General features: G+C 43.8%; 3 protein-coding genes across 3 annotated transcripts; 2 read left to right on the top strand and 1 right to left on the bottom strand.

The window, feature by feature from the left end:
• The first annotated feature begins 1,203 nt into the window (after positions 1 to 1,203).
• On the top strand, positions 1,204 to 3,795 carry sdhaf1 (succinate dehydrogenase complex assembly factor 1). The gene has a single exon (XM_090186530.1). The coding sequence runs from the start codon at positions 1,328 to 1,330 to the stop codon at positions 1,574 to 1,576; it is 249 nt and encodes an 82-aa protein (XP_090042656.1). The 5' UTR covers positions 1,204 to 1,327; the 3' UTR covers positions 1,577 to 3,795.
• A 3,127-nt stretch (positions 3,796 to 6,922) lies between these two features.
• kcnk12l (potassium channel, subfamily K, member 12 like) lies at positions 6,923 to 9,060 on the top strand. The gene is made up of 2 exons (XM_021618321.3): positions 6,923 to 7,303; positions 7,929 to 9,060. Exons 1-2 carry the CDS (start codon positions 6,967 to 6,969, stop codon positions 8,942 to 8,944), a joined length of 1,353 nt encoding a protein of 450 aa, XP_021473996.1. The 5' UTR covers positions 6,923 to 6,966; the 3' UTR covers positions 8,945 to 9,060.
• Positions 9,061 to 10,326: 1,266 nt separating this feature from the next.
• Positions 10,327 to 22,471, bottom strand: ppm1nb (protein phosphatase, Mg2+/Mn2+ dependent, 1Nb (putative)). The gene is made up of 6 exons (XM_021618322.3): positions 21,343 to 22,471; positions 19,545 to 20,116; positions 12,460 to 12,577; positions 11,375 to 11,489; positions 11,240 to 11,303; positions 10,327 to 11,124 (listed from the first exon to the last, which is right to left on the bottom strand). The coding sequence occupies exons 1-6, from the start codon at positions 21,737 to 21,739 to the stop codon at positions 11,095 to 11,097; spliced, it is 1,296 nt and encodes a 431-aa protein (XP_021473997.1). The 5' UTR covers positions 21,740 to 22,471; the 3' UTR covers positions 10,327 to 11,094.
• Positions 22,472 to 22,577: the final 106 nt, after the last annotated feature.

Genomic DNA, 22,577 nt, shown 5'->3' with positions numbered 1-22,577 from the left:
ATGACACCACATTTAGGATGTGTCGTAATTTCTTTGGTGGGAAAACTATTTTGCAAAACTCAATAAATATAAACACTCAGTTGTTAGTCTGTATGTCCCACTCATAATAAATGTCCACGATGTTAGGCTAAATTATGGAGAAAATGTAAATATGTTTGATAAAGTTAAAATCCTGTTCAAGTGTTCACCATTTTGCTTGCCAGCTCAATCTTGCTCACTCACAGAGCTATGGCTAATTTAGGCTCAAAATTCCCACCCTGTTAGGTTCCACCCAGTTAGGATTATGCGCCTAACAAATTGGAAAATGCACCCAATATTTTTGTATGTGCCTGAGTTTGACCAATTTGTTTTTCTGAAAGTCAAACATGCCAATTTTCTCTTAGAATACTATTTAAAATATATATATTGTTTTTTTTTTCTCCAAAAGTTTTGAGGTCCACATGGCACCGCAAGAGAGGAATGACCCGCCTGCACATTACGTATTTGTACGCATGAGTTTAGCTAGCAAATGTCGCCGTGACATCGCCTAGAAGTCTGATATGGGGAAGCAGTTCTGGCCTATCTTCATACTATACTGTCTTTGATACATAGCTAACATGAGTTATCATAAAGGTCGTGCTGTGTTAGCTAGCTAGTGTTTAAGCAATATGTTCCTCGAACGGTTTAAGTGGTAAATAGGTTATTAACGGGAGTTTCACACTTGATATGAAACGCATTTCATTATCAAATACAGGCAAAGTTACTATATTTTCGAAGTTGACACTGACTGTCAAGGTAGGTTAGTTTGCTGGTTAGCTAGCTAGCAGTTCTAGCCCAGTAAATTCGACTAGCTAGCTAGTATATAGCTACATGACTTTAAACCATATTGTGGTGTTTTAGTATCAGCCTGTATGTGGAATGTATTGTAAAGTGTTCAACTTTGTGGTTTGTGTAGGTTAGCGACAAGCTAGAAGTTTTATTGATGTGACTCACTAATATAATACTGTTCCTGTAACGTTACTGTCCACTGCCTGGGATGAGTTCCGGTCCCTGACTGTCCATTCTGAGTTTATTTATCATCAGGGATATTGGTTTCATAGGCTATCATCATGAGGCTAATCAAATCTTCAGAAACACACCTATAATCATAAGATAATATAATGACAACTAACATGGCCAGATATCATTGTTTCACCAGCCACTATGATGTCTTTCTCCCATAGGTGTAGGAGACACTTCATCTACACCCTGATGCCTGTGTTGTGACGGTGAGGCTGCTTCATTCTCTGTCTTCTGGTAGGTCGTCTTCCCTGGTCATCTGTGTTGCTGTTGCCCTGTGTTCCACACCATGGCACGCCACAGTAAGCTGCAGAAACAGGTGTTGTCTCTGTTCCGCCAGTTCCTGCGTGCTGGCCAGGACAAGCCAGGCTTTCTACCTAGGATCCGGGATGAGTTCCGAGAGAACTCCAGCATCAAGAAGACTGATGTCATGCACATAGAATATCTTTACCGGCGTGGACAGAGACAGCTAGACCAGCTGAAAGATGTGAACACAAAGCAACTAGGAACTTTCTCCAAACCCAAAGTAGAGAGATGACCAAAACCATTTCCTTCTCTACAGCCTCTGTTGTCGCTACCTCTAACTGGATACGTGGGCATCCGCTATGTAATTACATTAATCATTCACTAGTCAGATTACTACTCCTTTCAATCTGCAGCTGAGTAAGTGCAGTCATTGTCCTAAGCAATGGCCATGGATCTGAACTGTATGACAGCACTATTGTCCTCTGTCAGAGAGGTGGACACCACTGATGAGGATGAACATTTGAAAACGGTCTCTGGCCAGTTGGGTTGAGCAGACCAGTTGCTCTGGTCATTGTTGTAAAATACTTTTGTCTAGCTACATTAACCTGTTGAGTGTTTTGGATTAAAGATGATATCATCAGTATGAGAAGTGAATTTGACTATTTTAAGTCTAGCTAATACTAGTATATGCTTACGTGTCACAAGAGGTCAAGTAATGCCATTATATAATGCTTATGAATTGTACGGTAAATAAACATGAATTGTCACATACACCAGATAGGTGAAGTGAAATATGTTGTTTTATAGGGTCAGCCATAGTAGTATGGCGCCCCTGGAGCAAATTAGGGTTAAGTGCCTTGCTTAAGGGCACATCAACAGGTTTTTCACCCTGTTGTCTTGGGTATTCAAACCAGTGACGTTTCAGTAGCTGGCCCAACGCTCTAACTGCTAGGCTACCTTCCACTCACAGGTGGCATCACACAAATTAGAAATGCCTGAGTAATTTAGATATTACTGTCAGAACCAGAAAGTAGCTCAAGCTAACAGCCCAATCCCAAATGGAACCCTTGACCCTACTCCCTATGCACTTGTGGAAATCTGAAATGATTTGGTTGGTATAAGCAATATGGTGAAACTTCAACCTAGCATATGAGAGGGCAAGGTGCAGCTATTAGCATATTGGTTGCACCTGTTAAATCCTCTCAGATCTCAAGTGTGTAGGGTTTACTATAGGGGGATATCTCAATTGCATTTCCTTGACTCCTCCTGTCCTCTCTCCTCACCTCATTCTCAAAACCCATTGGAGGAGAAGGTCAGAGGGGTGTGAGGAGAGAGGACATGAGGAGGAAATGTAATTCAGATTCTTCCCTAGGGGTCCATTTGAGATTAGGTCATAATCTTGACAGCTCAATATGTAAGGCTCTCGCTTTAGCCGCTAGGTGGCGGTAATATGGGTAGATCTCAGCACATGAACTAGAAGCAAAGATGGTGGACAAATGAAAGATGCTGTTTACCATTGAGAAAATGGTCAGTTCTGGTCTGCTTAACGGGTTGACTCTAGGCACCAATGTATTAGCAGCTGGCTCTGGTCTGTTTAGTTCAGGGATGGGCAACTGGTGGCCCCTTTAATGTCCCCCAGATCAATCCCCCCCCCCTCCTCTAAACTTATCATGGTTGAATTACTTTGTTAGTAATCTCACTAGGATATCATATTAAAAACTGCAAACAATTCTCTCCACCCTATGGCAAAATGTGTAGAATTGCAGGAAATTAGCTGTAAAACTGTGGCACCTCATGATGAATTCAGATTTTTTTTGTGGCCCCCCACCCCCATCAAAGTTGCCCATCCCTGGATTAGTTAATTGACTGTGTAACACTGTATAGGAACACCTGCTCTTTTCATGACATAGACTGACCAGGTGAATCCAGGTGGAAGCTATGATCCCTTATTGATGTCACCTGTTAAATCCACTTCAATCAGTGTAGATGAAGGGGAGGAGACTTTTGAAAAAAGGATGTTAAGCCTTGAGACATGGATTGTGTATGTGTGCCATTTAGAGGGTGAATGGGCAAGACAAAAGACTTAAGTGCCTTTGACAGAGTATGGTAGTAGATGCCAGGCACACTGGTTTGAGTGTGTCGAGAACTGCAACGCTGCTTTGTTTTTCAACTCAACAGTTTCCTGTGTGTATCAAGAATCCAATCAACTTGAGATAACTGTGGGAAGCATTGGGGTCAACATGGGCCAGTATTCCTGTGGAACGCTCTCGACACCTTGTAGAGTCCATGTCCTGATGAATTGAGGCTGTTGTGACTGCAAAAGAGGGTGCAACTTAATATTAGGAAAGTGTTCCTAACGTTTTGTACACTCAGTGTATATAGCCTTATTTAAGGTAGATAATTGTTGTCTATCCATTGTATGTTGTCTTTGTCTATTTTCTAATATGATACCTATTGCCGTATTTTAATTATTGTAATGAATGTATATTAAAAGCAGTGATGGAGAAAGTACCCAATTGTCATACTTGAGTAAAAGTAAAGATACCTTAATAGAAAATGACAAGGTAAAGTGAAACTCAGTAAAATACTACTTGAGTAAAAGTAAAGATAACTCAATAGAAAATGACAAGGTAAAGTGAAACTCAGTAAAATACTACTTGAGTAAAAGTAAAAAAATATTTTGTTTTAAATATACTTAAGTTTTAAATGTAAATGCTGAAGTATACTTAATTATCAAAAGTAAACGTATAATGATTTTAAATTCCTTACAAGGTTTCACAAACTCTGTGCACGTTTTATTTTTTTGCCCTAGCACTACACAGCTGATTAAAATAATCAACTAATCATCAAGCTTTGATCATTTGAATCAGCTGTGTAGTGTTAGGGGAAAAAACCAAAACGTGCACATTAAAAATGCTGTATTAAGCATACCAGACTACATGATTTTCTTGTGTTTTTTAATTTATGGATAGCCAGGGGCACACTGCAACACTCATCATTTACAAACGAAGCATTTGACCAGAGATGTTTTCTTGATATGTGCATGATTTTGACCATTTTCCTGTCCTGCTAAGTATTCAAAATGTGATGAGTACTGTTGTCAGGGAAAATGTATAGAGTAGAAAGTACATTATTTTCTTTAGGAATCTAGTGGAATAAAATTTAAAAGTTCTTAAGAATATAAATAGTAAAGTACAGATACCCCAAAAAACTACTTAAGTAGTACTTAAGTATTTTTAAGTGCTTTACACCACTGATTTAAAGGGAGACTGTTCTGTTGCTTTTTAGGCAAATTATTGAACACAAGATAACTCATGTCTTCATTCGTATGACCTAGACTTCATACATCAGGTTTTTGCCAAAAGATAAAGAGTGGGTTGTGATTTAGGGACATTGCCATGTTTCATTCTGTCCATAGCACAATGCATGATACAATGCATGATGTAAGTGCTACATGATTCAATTTGAAGAGCAGCATGAACACAAGACTACAGCACCAAACATAATATGCTCTTAATATAGGCTAATGAACACAAGACTACAGCACTCAACATCAAATGCTCTTAAAAAAGGCTAATGAACACAAGACTACAGCACTAAACATCATATGCTCTTAAAATAGGCTAATGAACACAAGCCTACAGCGCTAAACATCATATGCTCTTAAAAAAGGCTAATGAACACAAGACTACAGCACTAAACATCACATGCTCTTAAAATAGGCTAATGAACACAAGCCTACAGCACTAAACATCATATGCTCTTAAAAAAGGCTAATGAACACAAGCCTACAGCACTAAACATCATATGCTCTTAAAATAGGATAATGAACACAAGCCTACAGCACTAAACATCATATGCTCTTAAAAATGGCTTGACTACACACACTGATATGTGATCTGAAATCACTAGAAGAAGTGTATTTTGCAGGTGTAAATGCAGGTGTCACTCTTTCATGCATGGCCTCTTTCTTCTGCACCTGGACACTCAGTGCTCCAGTGTCCTTGCATGAAGCCATGCCCCTCTAGAACCCCTCAGCCCTCATCCAAGATTAAAGGCAGACAGACAAACACAAAAGAGAACAAAGCCATCCTTCCCACACAACCTACAACAGAGAGGACTTATACCTGAGGCATTTGGGACAGAAACGAAGGAGAGAGGAGAACATACATTGTGTGTTGGTTGTCTGAAAAATATACTTAGTTAATCACTTGGTAAACTCCTGATAAGAGTATCATCAATAAGCTGTGAACCACTTCAAACGCCACATTTGCAATCAGATGTCAGATAAATACCATGCAAAACTTTCTCTAAAAGGAATTGAGCTGTTGAATAAGAAGTCGTTGTGTTTTAATCAGTTTACAGTCCAGATCCAGTGTTTTAATCAGTTTAGATATTTGCATATCAATAATATATTGAAGACCACCAGTCTCACTGCCCAGTGAGGAGGAAATGTTAGATTGAATGTTGATTACAGGTTGGAGGACCTGAATAGAAAAGCTTCTAAAATCAAGAAATGATTATTACACCAATCAAGGTATGCTTGCACACATGGGTTTTATCCCTCTGATCTCACCCTGCCTCTCCCTGCCCCCCCCTCTCTCTCTCTCAGTCTCTTTCTCTCTGCCTCTCTCTCTCTCCTCTCTCTCTCTCTCTCTCTTCCTGCTTCTCTCTCTCGCTCCCTGCCTCTCTCTCTCTCTCTCTCTCACTTTCTCTCACACACACACACACTTAAACAACGAATATATTTAAGTCTGTGATGGAAACATTTACGGATCAGATTGCTTCTCCACATCTCCCCCATCTCCATGGTCACTGATCATCAGATCCTCGGAAATGTGTACCCAGCGCAGGTAGGCTACCTGGAACCACAGATCAAGTCTCACCATGACGACGGGCAAAAACTATTTGAATAAATTGTGGAATCATCGGATTAATCAAGATATATAAAATCAGGTATGTTTTTTCTCTCTTTATATTTCAGATAATATATGATATTAATTATCAAAGAGCCTTATGAACATTTCATGTAAAAAAAAAATCTAAATTATGAGAAGAGTAGGCTTTTGTGATGTTTTTGATTTTCAGGCATAGTAAAGAGCTCTAGTGGTTCATGATGGGTTTACTTTGCACGACAGATATCAGTAAATTTATATACACATTTTGAGAAAAGATGGAAAAATGATTTGCACTTGTTGATTGGAAACAATGTCAATACCAAATGAATTGCCCACTGGTACCGATATCTTGTTCACAGACCAGTGCAGGATTCCAGAGTCTTACACAGTGACCAAACAGTCAGGAGTTCTCTTCTATCAGTGGGCACATCATCACACAGCTGACAATCTGTGAAACTGTTCATCAGATTCGGAACTCATAAGGAACGTGAATGACGACTCAGGACATTACACCACATTGAGAGAGCTCTGGATGGACCAACCATCAACGTCCTCTGGCCTTGGGGGCCAGCTGTGTGTAGGTTCTCTGTGTGGGTACCCAATTTGCTTTAGCACATTAGGGCTTGTTAAGCGTGTTGTGTGTGTGTGTGTGTGTGTGTGTGGTAGTTTGGTGTGTGTAATGTATGTGTAGTGAGTGATCTGAGTGGCGTTAATAAGGCGGGCTCAGACAGGCAGTGTATGTTAGTGCGGTGGTTCGTGTATCTGTGCCAGGCCAGCTGCACTCATGGCTCGTAAACGGGATGGTGGCTGCTGCCCCCTGCCCCTCAATGAGGACAATGCCCGCTTCTGCCTGCTGGCAGGGCTCATCTTGCTCTATCTGCTGTGTGGGGCAGCTGTGTTCTCCGCCCTAGAGCGCCCCTCTGAGCTCCGAGCCCGCCTCCTCTGGGACCAGCAGCTGGCCAACTTTACCCTGAGCCACCGGGTGAGCCTGGGAGCCCTGCACTCGCTGCTGCGCCAGTATGAAGAGGCCAACGGGGCCGGGATCAGAGTGGATGCTCTTAGGCCCCGCTGGGACTTCTCTGGAGCCTTCTACTTTGTCGGCACGGTGGTGTCCACCATCGGTGAGTTGGACAGCTGCTCTCATTGAGGGTCAGAGTCAGGCTATTTTAGATGCAGTTCTTTGTTGTCATGTAGATGCAAACATCCGAACACAACTGTCTCAACAGATACACAGTATAATGTAGAGGATGTATTGAGTAGATGATGGGGGTGAAGAGAGAAGAGAGGAGGCTACGGGGATTAGCTGGATGATCGGTTAGACACTATTGTCAAATTAGTTTAATTTCAATTAAATGTTGGCATGTGAGGTTGATGTGCTTTACTATGACTTTTTCAATGCGATCACTACTCATGACTGAACAATGCCCCCATTTTTAACAGACAACAGGACTGCCATCTCATCCCTTCTCTCCCTAAACTCCTGTCTTCATGACTCATTCAGTCTCCCTTATTTTTAGTTTATGTTAACATAATTTGGAAGTACCCAGTACTGTGAAATGATTATCCCTCACTAATATCAGCTACATTCATAGCATGAAGCCAAAATGCTAATATCAATATCGATGCTAATATCTCCACATCTTTTGTCATCTCGACATGTACTGCTAATTAAGAACAACAGTAAGGGCACTTAATTGACAAACAATTTTCAAATTGAACCTTCTCTTTTGTACTCTTTCCCACCAGGCTTTGGTATGAACACCCCAGCTACCATCCCTGGTAAGATATTCCTGATCTTCTACGGCCTCATCGGCTGTGCCGCCACCATCCTCTTCTTCAACCTCTTCCTGGAGAGGATCATCACCATGCTGGCCTACATCATGCGTTGGTGCCACGAGCGGAGGATGAGGCGCTCGGGGTTGGGGGCTGTGTCAGGGGCCGAGGAGCCCCGCAGTGAGGAGGACAGTCTGGAGGGCTGGAAGCCCTCTGTCTATTACGTGATGCTGATCCTGGGGGTGGCGTCTGTGCTGATCGCCTGCAGCGCCTCCTCTCTGTACTGCTCCATGGAGGACTGGAGCTACATGGACTCCCTGTACTTCTGCTTCGTGGCCTTCAGCACCATCGGCTTCGGGGACCTGGTGAGCAGCCAAAGGGAGCACTATGAGGCCCAGGAAGCCTATCGCCTGGGCAACTGCCTCTTCATCCTCATGGGCGTGTGCTGCATCTACTCGCTCTTCAACGTCATCTCCATCATCATCAAACAGACTCTCAACTGGATCCTGGCCCGGCTGGCTTGTCCAGGCCGACGCTGTCCCTGCTCGTGCCCTAAGAGAGGCCTCCGCAGGCGGGTCTGCTGCCCCTGCCTCCATAAAAAACACTCTGGCTTGAGGCCTCCACCTGCACGACTCCGCCAGCAGCACTTCAAACGCAACGCCGTGCAGCCCACCCCGTCCCAAGTCCCCACAGGGCGACATCGCTACACGGACGGCTCGGTGGAGACAGTGTGCGACAGCGAGACGGACGCCGGAGCGGGGGTGGACGGGGTCGCTGGGGGCCGGCGTCTCTCTGGGGAGATGATTTCGGTGAATGACTTCACAGCGTCCAATAAGGTGTCTTTGGCACTGCTGCAGAAGCAGCTGTGTGAGACGGCCCAGCAGGGCCCTAGGCAGAGCCACGTTCCTCGCCACAATGGCTTCTCTGGGGGGGTGGGTGCATTCGCCATTATGAACAACCGCCTGCAGGAGACCAGTGTGGACAGGTAGTCCCACCTGACCCCAACCAAACCTATTCACACCAACTCAGAAATAAAGCACTGTTTGTGTGGGTTATTGAAATATGACTGCAGCTTGACTGGATGCTGGATCTTCTCCTGTTATGTCTAAAAAGAACTAGCAACGTTTCATCCTCAGAATGAGCATTGTTTGTAGATCAAACAGTAGTGAAACAGAACAGTTATATGCCACGGCTGGCCATACATATTTGCCAAATTTGTTTTCAATGTAAATCATATTGAGGTCAGCTAGATTTCTAGTTGTAGACATGATTATAGCCCACAGCATATCTCTGTTCTGTCTGACAGCTTCTCAGAATGCCAGACATTCATGACAATCACTGATCTCCTATTGAGACAGAACGATCCCGTTTGGTTCTGTGGGGGAGATGCGGTGGACAGACACCTTCCATTTCAACAGCATATGTCTGGAGAGGGTTTGAGAGGCTCAAGTGATTGGCAGGAATGCAATGCTGAACGCAATCAGGCTTTGTGTGGAGTATGGAGATGTGGAGGGGGTCTGGAGGAGACCCACTGATTTATGAGAGCCTTTCAGATGTGTCCTGAGCTCCTCCACAACACAATGGATTTGCGTGGGGTGGCATCAGTGAACATAGAAATGTACCCACATTCTGTATTTGTATCCTGTCACCTAATGTCTAGGGCTCTGCTAGAGAACCTGTTGAATATGTATCACGGTTCAATTGTGTTGCGTTAATTAGATAGAAAGCCCTCAGACACACAGTATGAGAGCTGTAAAAGGAAGATAAAACCTCTTCATCTTCTGATGGCTGAGATGGAGGTCACATTAAAATGCAATGCAATCATCAAGATAACTCTGACAAATAGGATATTGAAATAAAGCACATTTAATCAAATATAGCATTTGGAAAGGTATTTATGTCAATAAATGGTGTGAGAGTGTGACTATCTCATCCAATTTTTATGGATTGACAATTTTCTGTGTTCATTTTAACAGTACCTAACTGATTAGGGCCCCTCACGCGTATGCAGGTATTTCCCTCAAGAGTCACCTTGATCATGCATACTTATCTCTTTACAACATGAACATCACGTACCATATTATCCTCACCAAGGTGTTTCATAGCACACTTTTAAACAGGAAAGTTCAAAAAGAAGAAGGCTGAACACTTTTTTATTTAGAGACAACTCCTCCTGGTGGACATACATGAAATGAAGTCTCTTCGTTGTCTGTGATTTACCATCCGGCAGTAATCATTTAAAACACAGTAAAACCTTTAATGATCTGGCATATCAAAATATTTGTCATTATAAATACGTATTTGAAAGCCACTTGATGGAGATGTAAGTGGATGATGTGGTGCTCTCTAGTAAATTCTCTGCAAGTTCTTATTCAGTCAAATCATCTTTATTTGGGCTGAAAACAGTCATGACTTTTAACATGTAGTGTCTATACACAACACTACACAGTATGTAAGTAAAGTACATACTCATTTAAATCACATATGATAATACATTAACACGTTCATCAATCTACTGACCTTTCTTGGGTTTGCCTTGGTCATGTCACTGTAACAGGTTATTAAATCCACTGTCATCAAGGTCGGTAAGGCAGCACAGTACAGGTCATGCCAACCAGACCAAACACAGGACAGGTCATGCCAACCAGACCAAACACAGGACAGGTTATGCCAACCAGACCAAACACAGGACAGAGAGACAGGTTTGATGACTCAACACTAAACATCAACCTGAAATCCATACCTATAGAAGTTGTGCAAAGAATACTGGTGCTAATTTTACCTCATTGAATTCCATTTTTAAAGAATATAACAATTCGAATTTGACATTGTTATCCATATGGGATAAATATATGTCAGATGGGTTGTCAACTACTGGATCATATTGCTGAGCCAGAATCTCTGAGTTTAAAAGTGTCAGGTCCTATAAAATAAAATGTTCCCTATATTGTAGAAATATAAAATCTATAGTCCACAAATTGCATTTTACTTGTCACATCAGGATGTTGCTTGGCAGGAGGGATGCGACAATATTCCTTCGTCAGGTTCCCTTTTGTGATTGATTGAATTGCCACATAATGAAAACAGTTTTTATTTTGTCATTGGTTGTGTTCCTGAGACGTTTCCCAGACAACAGAGCCTAGACGAGCTTCTCAGAAACACCAAGCCCCTGGAGAAAAATGTGGCCTGCTGTTAAGTGATTGTGCATAAATACTGACCCGCTCAGAGATGCCGTAGTATTGGTATAGTAACTGAGATAGTTTGATATAAATACAAACACTTACATTAGGTGTAGTAGGTTTGTGTGCCTCTTTCTTTTCGTAATAGGCAGAGATGATACAGTTCCTTCTGCAACACACAGGAAACAGGTTTGAGGACAAGCAGTGTCTCTCTACTCAGAGGATCCTTATTGCACTTACTTGCTCTGCAGACCGCCTCCAGGTGGTAAACCTGGGACATCAGTGTTTGCCAGAACAGTGAGGACAGACAGCAGGTCAGGATCCTCCCCCTGGGAACTCAGCTCCTCATAAATCTCTATCAAAAGGGAAGAGGGGGGTATTTGAAAGAAAAACAATGATTGAAATGACACATGTAGCGTACTTGACAATAGTGCACCTCTCTGTATCAATGAACTGTTTCACTCCACAAAATGAGTGCCTTTTGCATTCCTTTGATATTTGAAGTAGAAATGGTGCACAGATATTTAATTTTAAAAGCCTGTTATATTAAATGAAGTTGCCTTTAATATAGACCACATGGACAATTCAATAAATTTGTTTTTTTAATATTAATTAAGACTTGCTAAAGTGCCCGAAATTCAGCATTTATACATGTCATTTTAAGCATCCTCTGTGACTTATAGGACTATTTTAACCCCAACATTTCTCCAAGTTGTCACCCTCATTGCAAAGCCCTAGTTATTTTGTTGCATTTTGTCAACACTGTTACTTGAACTGAGCTCTTGTTTTAATATCTTTTTCAAAAGAAGTATTGAACATCTAATAGTCAACAGTGTAAAAGCAGGTGAGCTGGTTCTACTCATTTTGGCAATTTTTTTATGTTTCATGGTGGAAAACTGAGCTGGTCGATCACACCACGTCAACCCTGTTAGCTATGAACAGACAGGCTAGACATTTTTTTTACAGAAATGTTTTGGGGTGAAGCTTGCATTCAATCCTTGTTGTTATCAACAAGCTTCTATTCCTTCTGTCACAAGGGGATTTATGGCTGATTTAAGAAGTCATCAACCCTGTTACTTTATTTGCACTTACTACAGTATTTCTTTTATTTAACCTCTTGAGATGGGAAAACATGTTTTTCATTAAGTTTAACATGCTCTTTATGACAGAGTGTTGGTGTTTTTAGGTACTCAAAAGGTGCCTAATTTGTGGAATGACCCAACTATAGTTGTGTAAATCTTGTTGTAAACTGATTTGGGGTTAAAATGGATCAACTGAAGTGAGTGAATATAATTATCCTCACAACGACCCCCACAATACTGCACCTGCCACTTTAGACTCCAGCAGATCTTCAAGTGCTGCCTCCTGGTGTAGGGCCTCTGCTGAGAGCTGGGGGGAGCCAGGGAAGCAGACCAAGATTATGCTGATGTTGTCCAGACTGCCCTGCAGAGGAGAACAAGCCAACCAGGGTTAGGACAGTCCCAGTACACAGAGATCCCCTCATGGTAGGATACAGTACAGACCTGACATAAGTACATCTTACATTTGTAAAGAGGGTTGACTGTTGTTAGCAAATTTTTGTGATGTGCCCTCTGAACAGTGTGTGAGATAGGATAATCTTTCCCTCCATTATGATAATAGTGAAAATGTATTGAGCTGTAGATATTGTTGTTGGTCATGTGCCAAATCAGGTGAGTGCCAAACAAGGTTTACTAGAAAGCTACTAGCAGGATTACAACACCCTGCTAAGTAGTGACCATTGACCTCCAACTATGACCACTTATCTTCTGTGTTTGTCTGATCCTTACAAGATTAGGCCCCCTTTGTTCTAGAAGTTACCCCACTCTCAAATGATAGAGTACTGCCTGTCTTCCCTGTAGCCAGGGAACTGCTGACTGTTATTAATTTGCAGATGATTGTTGACACCTCAACCAGGATTAAGGGGCAGGGCAATTTGCGACTGTTGTTGTCTTCGTAATCAGTGGCTGTATTGGAGGGGGAGTGGTTTCTCCTCTCATAGGCAATCAGCAATTGGTATCATGGAGGTGTGCTCTTTACCTCTGCAAGGCAATTATTGCTAGCGCTTCAGTCTCCCATGTTTTCTCAGTGGTGGTCTGGTTGCAAATCTAAGACCATCGCTGAAACAAAGAAGGTGCTGTAGAGTTGTTATTTGAGGAAGGAAAGAGAGGAAGGCTCCACACCACTCTCTTACCTGAGTATTTTACCTCCAACTATGACCACTTCTCTTCTGAAAAACAGCTTGTATCTCAAGGCCATCAGACTGTTAAATAGCCATCACTAGGCACCTTAGAGGCTGCTGCCACATATACATAGACTTGAAATGACTGGCCACTTTAATAATGGAACACTAGTCACTTTAATAATGTTTACATATTTTTGCTATACTGTACAGTACCAGTCAAATGTTTGGACACACCTACTCATTCAAGGGGTTTCTTTATTTGGACTATTTTCTACATTGTAGACTAATAGTGAAGACATCAAAACTATGAAATAACACATGGAATCATGTAGTAACCAAAAAAGTGTTAAACAAATCTAAATATATTTTATATTTGAGATTCGTCAAAGTAGCCACCCTTTGATTTGATGACAGCTTTGCACAATCTTGGCATTCTCTCAACCAGCTTCATGAGGTAGTCACCTGGAATGCATTTCAATGGAATGCATTTGTATTTTATTTTATTTATTCAATATTTAACCAGGTAGGCCAGTTGAGAACAAGTTCTCATTTACAACTGCGACCTGGCCAAGATAAAGCAAAGCAGTGCGACAAAAACAACACAGAGTTACACATGGGATAAACAAACGTACAGTCAATAGCACAATAGAAAAAAATCTATATACAGTGTGTGCAAATGTAGTAAGATTAGGGAGGTAAGGCAATAAATAGGCCATTGTGGCGAAATAATTTCAATTTAGCATTAACACTGGAGTGATAGATGTGTGGAAATTCTTCCTTCTTAATGCATTTGAGCCAATCAGTTGTAGTGTGACAGAAGAGCCCTATTTGGTAAAAGACCAAGTCCATATTATGACAAGAACAGCTCAAATAAGCAAAGAGAAACGACAGTCAGTCATTACTTTAAGACATGAAGGTCAGTCAATCCAGAAAATATCAAGAACTTTGAAAGTTTCTTCAAGTGCAGTTCCAAAAACTACCAAGTGCTATGATGAAACTGGCTCTCATGAGGACTGCTACAGGAAAGGAAGCCCCGAATTACCTCTGCTGCAGAGGATACGTTCATTAGAGTTACCAACCTCAGAAATCGGCAATTAACTGCACCTCAGATTGCACCTCACAGAGTTCAAGTAACAGACACATCTCAACATCAACTGTTCAGAGGAGACTGCGTGAATCAGGCCTTCATCGTTGAATTGCTGCAAAGAAACCACTACTAAAGGACACCAATAATAAGAAGGAGACTTGCTTGGGCCAAAAAACATGAGCAATGGACATTAGACCGATGGAAATCTGTCCTTTGGTCTGATGAGTCCAAATTTTAGATTTCTATTCCAACCGCCGTGTCTTTGTGAGACGCAGAGTATGTGAACGGATTATCTCCGCATGTGTGGTTCCCACAGTGAAGCATGGAGCAGGAGGTGTGATGGTGTGGGTTGCCTTGGTGGTGACACTGTCTGTGATTTATTTAGAATTCAAGGCACACTTAACCAGCATGGCTACCACAGCATTCCGCAGCGATATGCCATCCCATCTAGTTTGCTCTTAGTTGGACTATCATTTGTTTTTCAACAGGACAATGACCAAAAATACACCTCAAGGCTGTGTTAGGGCTATTTGACAAGGAAGGAGAGTGATGGTTCCGGCCTCAACCCAATTGAGATGGTTTGGGATGAGTTGGACCGCAGAGTGAAGGAAAAGCAGCCAACAAGTGCTCAGCATATGTGGGGACTCCTTCAAGACTGGTGGAAAATAATTCCTTGTGAAGCTGGTTGAGAGAATGCCAAGAGTATGCAAAGCTGTCATCAAGGCAAAGGGTGGCTACTGTGAAGAATCTCTAATATAAAATATATTTTGTGTTATTTCATAGTTTTTGTCTTCACTATTATTCTACAACATAGAAAATAGTAAAACTATAGAAAAACCCTTGATTGAGTTGGTGTCCAAACATTTGCCTGGACTGTATATAATGTATTCTATTCTACTGTATTTAGTCTATGACACTCTGACATTGCTCATCCTAATATATATATATTCCTTAATTCCATTCTTTTACTTTTAGGTTGTGTGTATTGTGTGTATTGTTGTGAATTTTAGATACTACTACACTGTTGAAGCTAGAAACACAAGCATTTCGCTACACCCGCAATAACATCTGCTAAACGTGTATGTGACAAATAACATTTGATTTGATTTTGTTATTTTCAGATTATCTCATTTTGCTCTTTTGTAGCTTTGCCAACTATGTGTGTGTTTTCTATACCTGTTCGCTCCTCTCCTGTAGGCTTTAGAGAAGCTCCCCACCCCTTGGCTGCAACCCTCCTAATTTAGTGAACCCTGCATGCACAACGATGTGGGATTCCTGGTCTGTCTCTGGCAGTGTTTTGAACTCTTTCTTCCCCTCCTTGCCTCTTTTGACCTCACCTGTTCCCAGTCTCCTCCCACTCACAAGGCAGGCAATACGCTTGACCTCATCTTCACCTACCTTCCATCACTGTAAATTTCAAGCTTCTGGCTCTTTTCGATCTTCACCGCCCTCCGTAGCCCTTTCCTGCAGTCAATGACCAAAACTACCATCTTTGGCCACATGGATGGAATGTTATTAATATTTTTTATAATTTCATAAATAAAGATAATTTCAAAAACCTGCAGAAAGTTAGGTGTTTCTATGTCAAACAGGTGTTATATGCTGTGATGTACAGTATATAAAGTGAAATATTGGAATGCATTACATTTCAACTCTATTTGACACAGTACAGGTGTTTTATTTTTTAAAGCCAATAACCATATGTGTAAGGTGTATTCAAGGTAAATGTGTTAAAGATGACCAAGATACACTCGTTGTGACCCTGATTGAGCCCATTGCAGTAAAATATTAATCCTCCCCTCCTCTTCCCGCTCTACGGATTACTTTGTCAAACACTTTGAAAAGAAGGTTGATGACATCTCCTCCTCATTCCCTCATCCTTTTGAGTCCACTGGTCCCACTCACACAGAACTACCCTACACCTTGACCTCTTTCTACCTCTCTTTTCAGATCAAATCCTGCGATTAGTGTGGTCCGGCCGCCTGACAACCTGCTCTCTTTACTCCATCCCCTTCTCCAGACAATCTGTGGAGACCTCCCATTCCTCATAAACTCATCCCTGACCACTGGCTGTGTCCCCCCTGACTTTAAAATGGCCAGAGTCGTTTCCCTCAAGAAACCAACACTTGACCCCTCTGACGCCAAAAATTACAGACCGGTATACCTGTCTTTTGTTTCCAAAACTCTTGAGCGTGCTGTCTGACCAACTCTCTATCTCTTTCAGAACAATCTTCTTGACCCAAAGGCATCAAGACGGGTCACTCAACCGAGACTGCTCTTCTCTGTGTCACGAAGGCTCTCCGCACTGCTGAAGCTGACACTCTCTCCTTTGTTCTCATCCTCCTAGATCTATCCACAACCTTCAACAATGTGAACCATCAGATTCTCCTCTCCACACTCTCAGGGCTGGGTGTCTCAGGCTCTGCACACTCTGGGATTGCATCCTACCTGACAGACCACTCCTACCTGGTGACGTGGAGAGAATCTGTGTCTGCACCACATACTTTCAATACAGGTGTCCCTCAGGGCTCAGTTCTAGGCCCTCTCTTCTTCTCTCTATACACCAAGTAACTTGGTTCTGTCATATCCTCGCATGGTCTCTCCTATTACTGCTATGCGGATGACACCCAGGTGGCTCGTCGAACATCTCATTCCAAAATCATGTGCATTAATATGGAGTTGCTGCCTCCACTCTTCTGGTAAGGCTTTCCACTAGATGTTGGAACATTGCTGTGGGGACCTGCTTCCATTCAGTCACAAGAGCATTAGTGACGTCGGCACTGATGTTGGGCGATTAGGCCTGGTTTGCAGTCGGCGTTCCAATTCATCCCAAAGGTATTTGATGGGGTTGAGGTCAAGGCTCTTTGCAGGCCAGTCAAGTTCTTCCACATCAATCTTGACAAACCATTTCTGTATGGACCTCGCTTTGTGCACAGGGGCATTGTCATGCTGAAACAGGATAGGGCCTTCCTTAAACTGTTGCCACAAAGTTGGAAAAACAGAATAGTCTAGAATGTGATTGTATGCTGTAGCATTAAGATTTCCCTTCACTTGAACTGAGGTGCCTAGCCTGAGGTGCCTAGCCCGAACCATGAAAAACAGCCCCAGACCATTATTCCTCCTACACCAACTTTACAATTGGCACTATGCATTAGGGAAGGTAGCGTTCTCTTTGCATCCACCAAACCCAGATTCGTCCGTCGGACTGCTAGATGGGGAATCGAAACCCATTTCAGGAAGCTCCTGACGTCAGCACAATAACTGTTCGTCAGGAGCTTCCTGAAATGGGTTTCCATGGCCGAGCAGCCCCACACAAGCCTAAGATCACCATGCGCAATGTCAAGCATCAGCTGGAGTGGTGTAAAGCTCGCTGCCTTTGGACTCTGGAGCAGTGGAAAATCGTTCTCTGGAGTGATAAAGGCAGTTTGGAACTCGGTAGTGAGTGTTGCAACCGAGAACAGATGATCTTTACAAACTTTAGCACTCGCCGGTCCCGTTCTTTGAGCAATTACTTTGCGACCGAGCCGTTGTTGCTCCTAAACGTTTCCACTTCACAATAACAGCACTTACAGTTGACCAGGGCAGCTCTAGCAGGGCAGAAATTTGACAAACTGACTTGTTGCAAAGGTGGCATCCTATGACGGTGCCACATTGAAAATCACGGAGCTCTTTGGTAAGGCCATTCTACTGTCAATGTTTGTCTGTGGGGGTTGCATGGATGTGTGCTCAATTTTATACACCTGTCAGCAACGGTTGTAGCTGAAATAGCCGAATCTACTAATTTGAAGGGGTGTCCACATAATTTTGTATATATAGTGTGCCTCAGCTTGGATGTAAGCCCACCACCTCAAGCTCAACCTGGACAAGATGGAGCTGCTCTTCCTCCCAGGGAAAGCTTGCCCACTCCAAGACCTCTCCATCAAGGTTGACAACTCGAGTGTCCCCCTCCCAGAGTGCAAAGAACCTTGGCGTGACCCTGGACAACACCCTGTCGTTCTCTGTAAACATCAAAGCACTAACCTGCTCCTGCAGGTTCATGCTCTACAACATCCATAGAGTACGACCCTACCTCACACAGGAAGCCGGGCAGGTCCTAATACAGGCAGTTGTCATCTCCCGTCTGTATTACTGTAACTTGCTGCTGGCTGGGCTCCCCGCTTGTGCCATCAAACCCCTGCAACTTATCCTGAATGCTGCAGCCTGCCTGGTGTTCAACCTTCCCAAATTCCTTGGCTCAGAACCAGCTTCCCCCTGAAGCTAGGACAGCAGAATCCCTGCTCATCTTCCCGAAAACTTTGAAATTCTACCTCTTCAAAGAGTATTTTAAATAATCCCCTCGCACCCCCTCCTCACGTCCGATCCTGATGTGACCTGGGTGGGCTAATAAAAGCAGAGTCTGATGTACAAATGCTGTACGCAACCTTATCCTTTGTATAAGACTGACTCTCCACACAGCAAAGCTAAAGCACATTGTCTCCCTTCAGGAACATGAATAGCCTACTTCCTCCTTCATGCACAACTGAACTGACTCGCCCTGCCTTCATGCACAACTGAACTGACTATGATGGTGAAGTGTGTGAGAGCATTAGAAACTGTGACATTTTCAGGTCGTTGAGCAGAATCTCTAAACTGGAACACTGTTATATAACCGCCAAGCCATACTAAGGTGAGGATATGGTAGTCAAAGCCAGCCCAGCTCAGCTCACAGAGTATGTGTTCAATAGGTGTGTGCTAGTGGGTATGTGTTTGTAAAGGTATTGTGACGTCGTACATTCTCATGTCCCAGTGGTCTGTCTAAGCCTTGTGAAGGTCAGAAGGTACTCTTTGAGTTCTGGTATATCCTCGATAATCGTATTTCATGGGATTATTATTATGTCATGGAAAATAAAGCCATAGCCTCTGCCAAAATAATATCACGTTTTATTAACTAATGTTCAGTCTGTGTGGCTCATGTTTAACCAGATCAGGACATTTTGCCCTGTCTACATTGAGGATAGTGCATCCACATGTTGACAGCGAACTGATACACTTATGCACCAACATGTACATGAAGGGACTATTTTAACAGATCACTGATGTGGTCCATATGTAATGATCTACAGGTGACCTTGGGTACTGACCTTATAGAGGCAGAGGTCAATGACCTGGGAGCAGACGTCCCTGAGGTCAGTGCAGACGCGCAGACGGCTGCGGATGAAAGCACACAGCTCCTCGTTGGAGACCGTGTCCCACACCCCGTCACAGGCCAGCACCAGGAACTCATCCCCGGGCGACCGCTCCACCACACACACCTCTGGCTCCGGAGACACCATCTGCTGGGTGGGCGGCCGGTTCTCTGCCCCCTTGTAGCTGAAGTCCCCCAGGGCTCGGGACACGGCCAAGGAGCCGTTGATGCGCTGCAGGGACACGGAGCCACCGGCGCTCTCAATGCGCTCCCTCTCCAGAGGGCTGTAGGGCTTGTGATCCTCAGTGGAGAAGCACACTTGCCCTGCCCGGCACAGCATGGCACGCGAGTCTCCACAGTTGGCGAAGTAGAAGTATCGTGGTGAGATGAGAGTGGAGGTCACGGTGGTGCCACCCCGCTCCCAGCCCTCACGGCGGGCTGCAGTTAGCAGGTGTTTGTCTGTGTGTAGGAAGCCATCTGTGAAGCTCCCTCTCACCCGATCAGGGTGGTCCTCTGGCCCGATCCCTCCTACAGGACACACCCGTACAGTTAGTACACACATACCGTACAGTTAGTACACACATACCGTACAGTTGGTACACACATACCGTACAGTTAGTACACACATACCGTACAGTTAGTACACACATACTGTACAGTTAGTACACACATACCGTACACTTGGTACACACGTACCGTACAGTTAGTACACACATACCGTACAGTTGGTACACACATACCGTACAGTTAGTACACACATACCGTACAGTTAGTACACACATACCGTACAGTTAGTACACACATACCGTATAGTTAGCACACACATGCCGTACAGTTAGTACACACATACCGTACAGTTAGTACACACATAACGTACAGTTAGTACACACATACCGTACAGTTGGTACACACATACCGTACAGTTAGTACACACAGGCCATACAGTTAGTACACACATACCGTACAGTTAGTACACACATACCGTACAGTTGGTACACACATACCGTACAGTTAGTACACACATACCGTACAGTTGGTACACACATACCGTACAGTTGGTACACAGATACCGTACAGTTAGTACACACAGGCCATACAGTTAGTACACACATACCGTACAGTTAGTACACACATACCGTACAGTTGGTACACACATACCGTACAGTTAGTACACACAGGCCATACAGTTAGTACACACATACCGTACAGTTAGTACACACATACCGTACAGTTGGTACACACATACCGTACAGTTAGTACACACATACCGTACAGTTGGTACACACATACCGTACAGTTGGTACACACATACCGTACAGTTAGTACACACAGGCCATACAGTACACAAGCAGTAAGTATACATAGGAAGACAATACACACTGCACACAGGCAGTAGAAGCAGTGGCTAAAATGATTTGTGTTATTGGTCAGCTACGTATTTATTTTACCACAACACTGCTACTTTATCTTGCTAATCTCCAGTAACCTAAAATGTAGTGATCATTTATAGTTATTACCAGGTATACACCTCTCTAACAGGCTATTCAATACATCACTGAGGAGTCACATGCTTTACCCCGATGAGCTTAATGTTAAATATAAATATCTGCTCTCGAATGAGTCATCAACTCAATATATGAAGATCTGTTCACACATCTCTTTTGTATCAAGCATCTATTTTTAAACTATGAGATGAAACAGGCTGTTAAGTATGTCAAACACAGATGATAACATTTTGTCTAAGTTTATTTCACCTGTAGCTAGGACCTGATCCAGCAGGTGTTGTGAGGCGTACTGTGCCACTTGGTTGCCCGCATGCCCATCAAACACAGCAAAGAAGCTCCAGTCTGCCAGCCCTGCGCCCAGCTGAGGCACACAGTTGTGGTAGTCCTCCATGTTGGCCCTCCAGCCCTGCATGCTGCCCAGGGCGTAGGTCAGGCCCCAGCGGGAGCAGCCCTCCTCAGTCAGCTTGTCCAGGACGGGACGGTCTAGGTAGGGGCTGGGGATCATCTCCTCCTCCTCCCCCTGCATGTGCTCTGCCCCTCCACGCCCCCCTCCCTTGAAGAAGGAGCTGACCCTCTTCTCTGTCTCCTTCACCAGCTGCCGGACAAATGCAGGCATCTCCACACTCCCCTTCCGTGTTGTCCTCATGGCTACAGCAGCTGACAGTGTGGTTCTGGGTGTCTTCTTTCCCTCTCCCCCCCGCTGTGGGCCTGTGGGCCTGTGGGCCAGTGGGCTGTTGGCTAGGCCTGTGCCGTGCCGTGTGCTGCCTGCGTAGCCCCGCTTCTCCAAGCCTTTCAGAGCATGGCTTCCCAGGCGGATGCTATTGGTCTGGCTGATTGATTTTCTCTGTGCTGCTGCTTGCTGTTTACACCCCTCTCTCTGCCCATATCCTTCCTTTCAGTCCTCTCTTCTCTCTTCCTGTTCTCTCTGGAGATCTCACTGATCTGCACTCTCTCCTGTATTCATCCCTGCTCTGTGTTTGTTAGCTTTTCTCTGTAGTCCTGTGATTTCACCTTCTCCCTCTCTTTTTCATAGCACTTCCCTCTTTCTCCAGCTGTCCCCTAGTCTTTCTGTTTGCCTCATCTGTGATTGGTTGGCTATTTATGTAGACCAATCCCTGACAGCATAGCTCATCCCTGTCATGCATGCGCTGTCACTTCTCCCTCCCTCCTTGTCTTCCTATCTGTGCCTCTGTTTTCCATCCCTCCCCATCCAGCTCTCTGCTAATCTCGACCTTTGATGAGTCTGGATTATCAGGCTTCTAGCCTGCAGATTAGAGGAGCCAGAAGCATCAGTCTTTTATAACAGCAGCACAGACTCCGGCATGTGAGAGGAATGGACTGGGAGAGAGGGAAGGAGGGACTGAGAGGGAGGGAGGGGCTGGGAGGGAGGGTGGGAGTAAAGGAGGGAGGGAGGGAGGGTGTAATGGAGGGATGGAGTAAAGGCAGGGAGGGAGGTAGGTAGGGAGGTAGGTAGGGAGGGAGGG

The sequence above is a fragment of the Oncorhynchus mykiss genome, chromosome 10 (assembly GCF_057628025.1).
Source record: "Oncorhynchus mykiss isolate SJ-2025 chromosome 10, ASM5762802v1, whole genome shotgun sequence".
Lineage (NCBI taxonomy): Eukaryota > Metazoa > Chordata > Actinopteri > Salmoniformes > Salmonidae > Oncorhynchus > Oncorhynchus mykiss.
The sequence above is the reverse complement of the archived record's forward strand: the minus strand, read 5'-3'. Positions and strand labels throughout refer to the sequence as shown.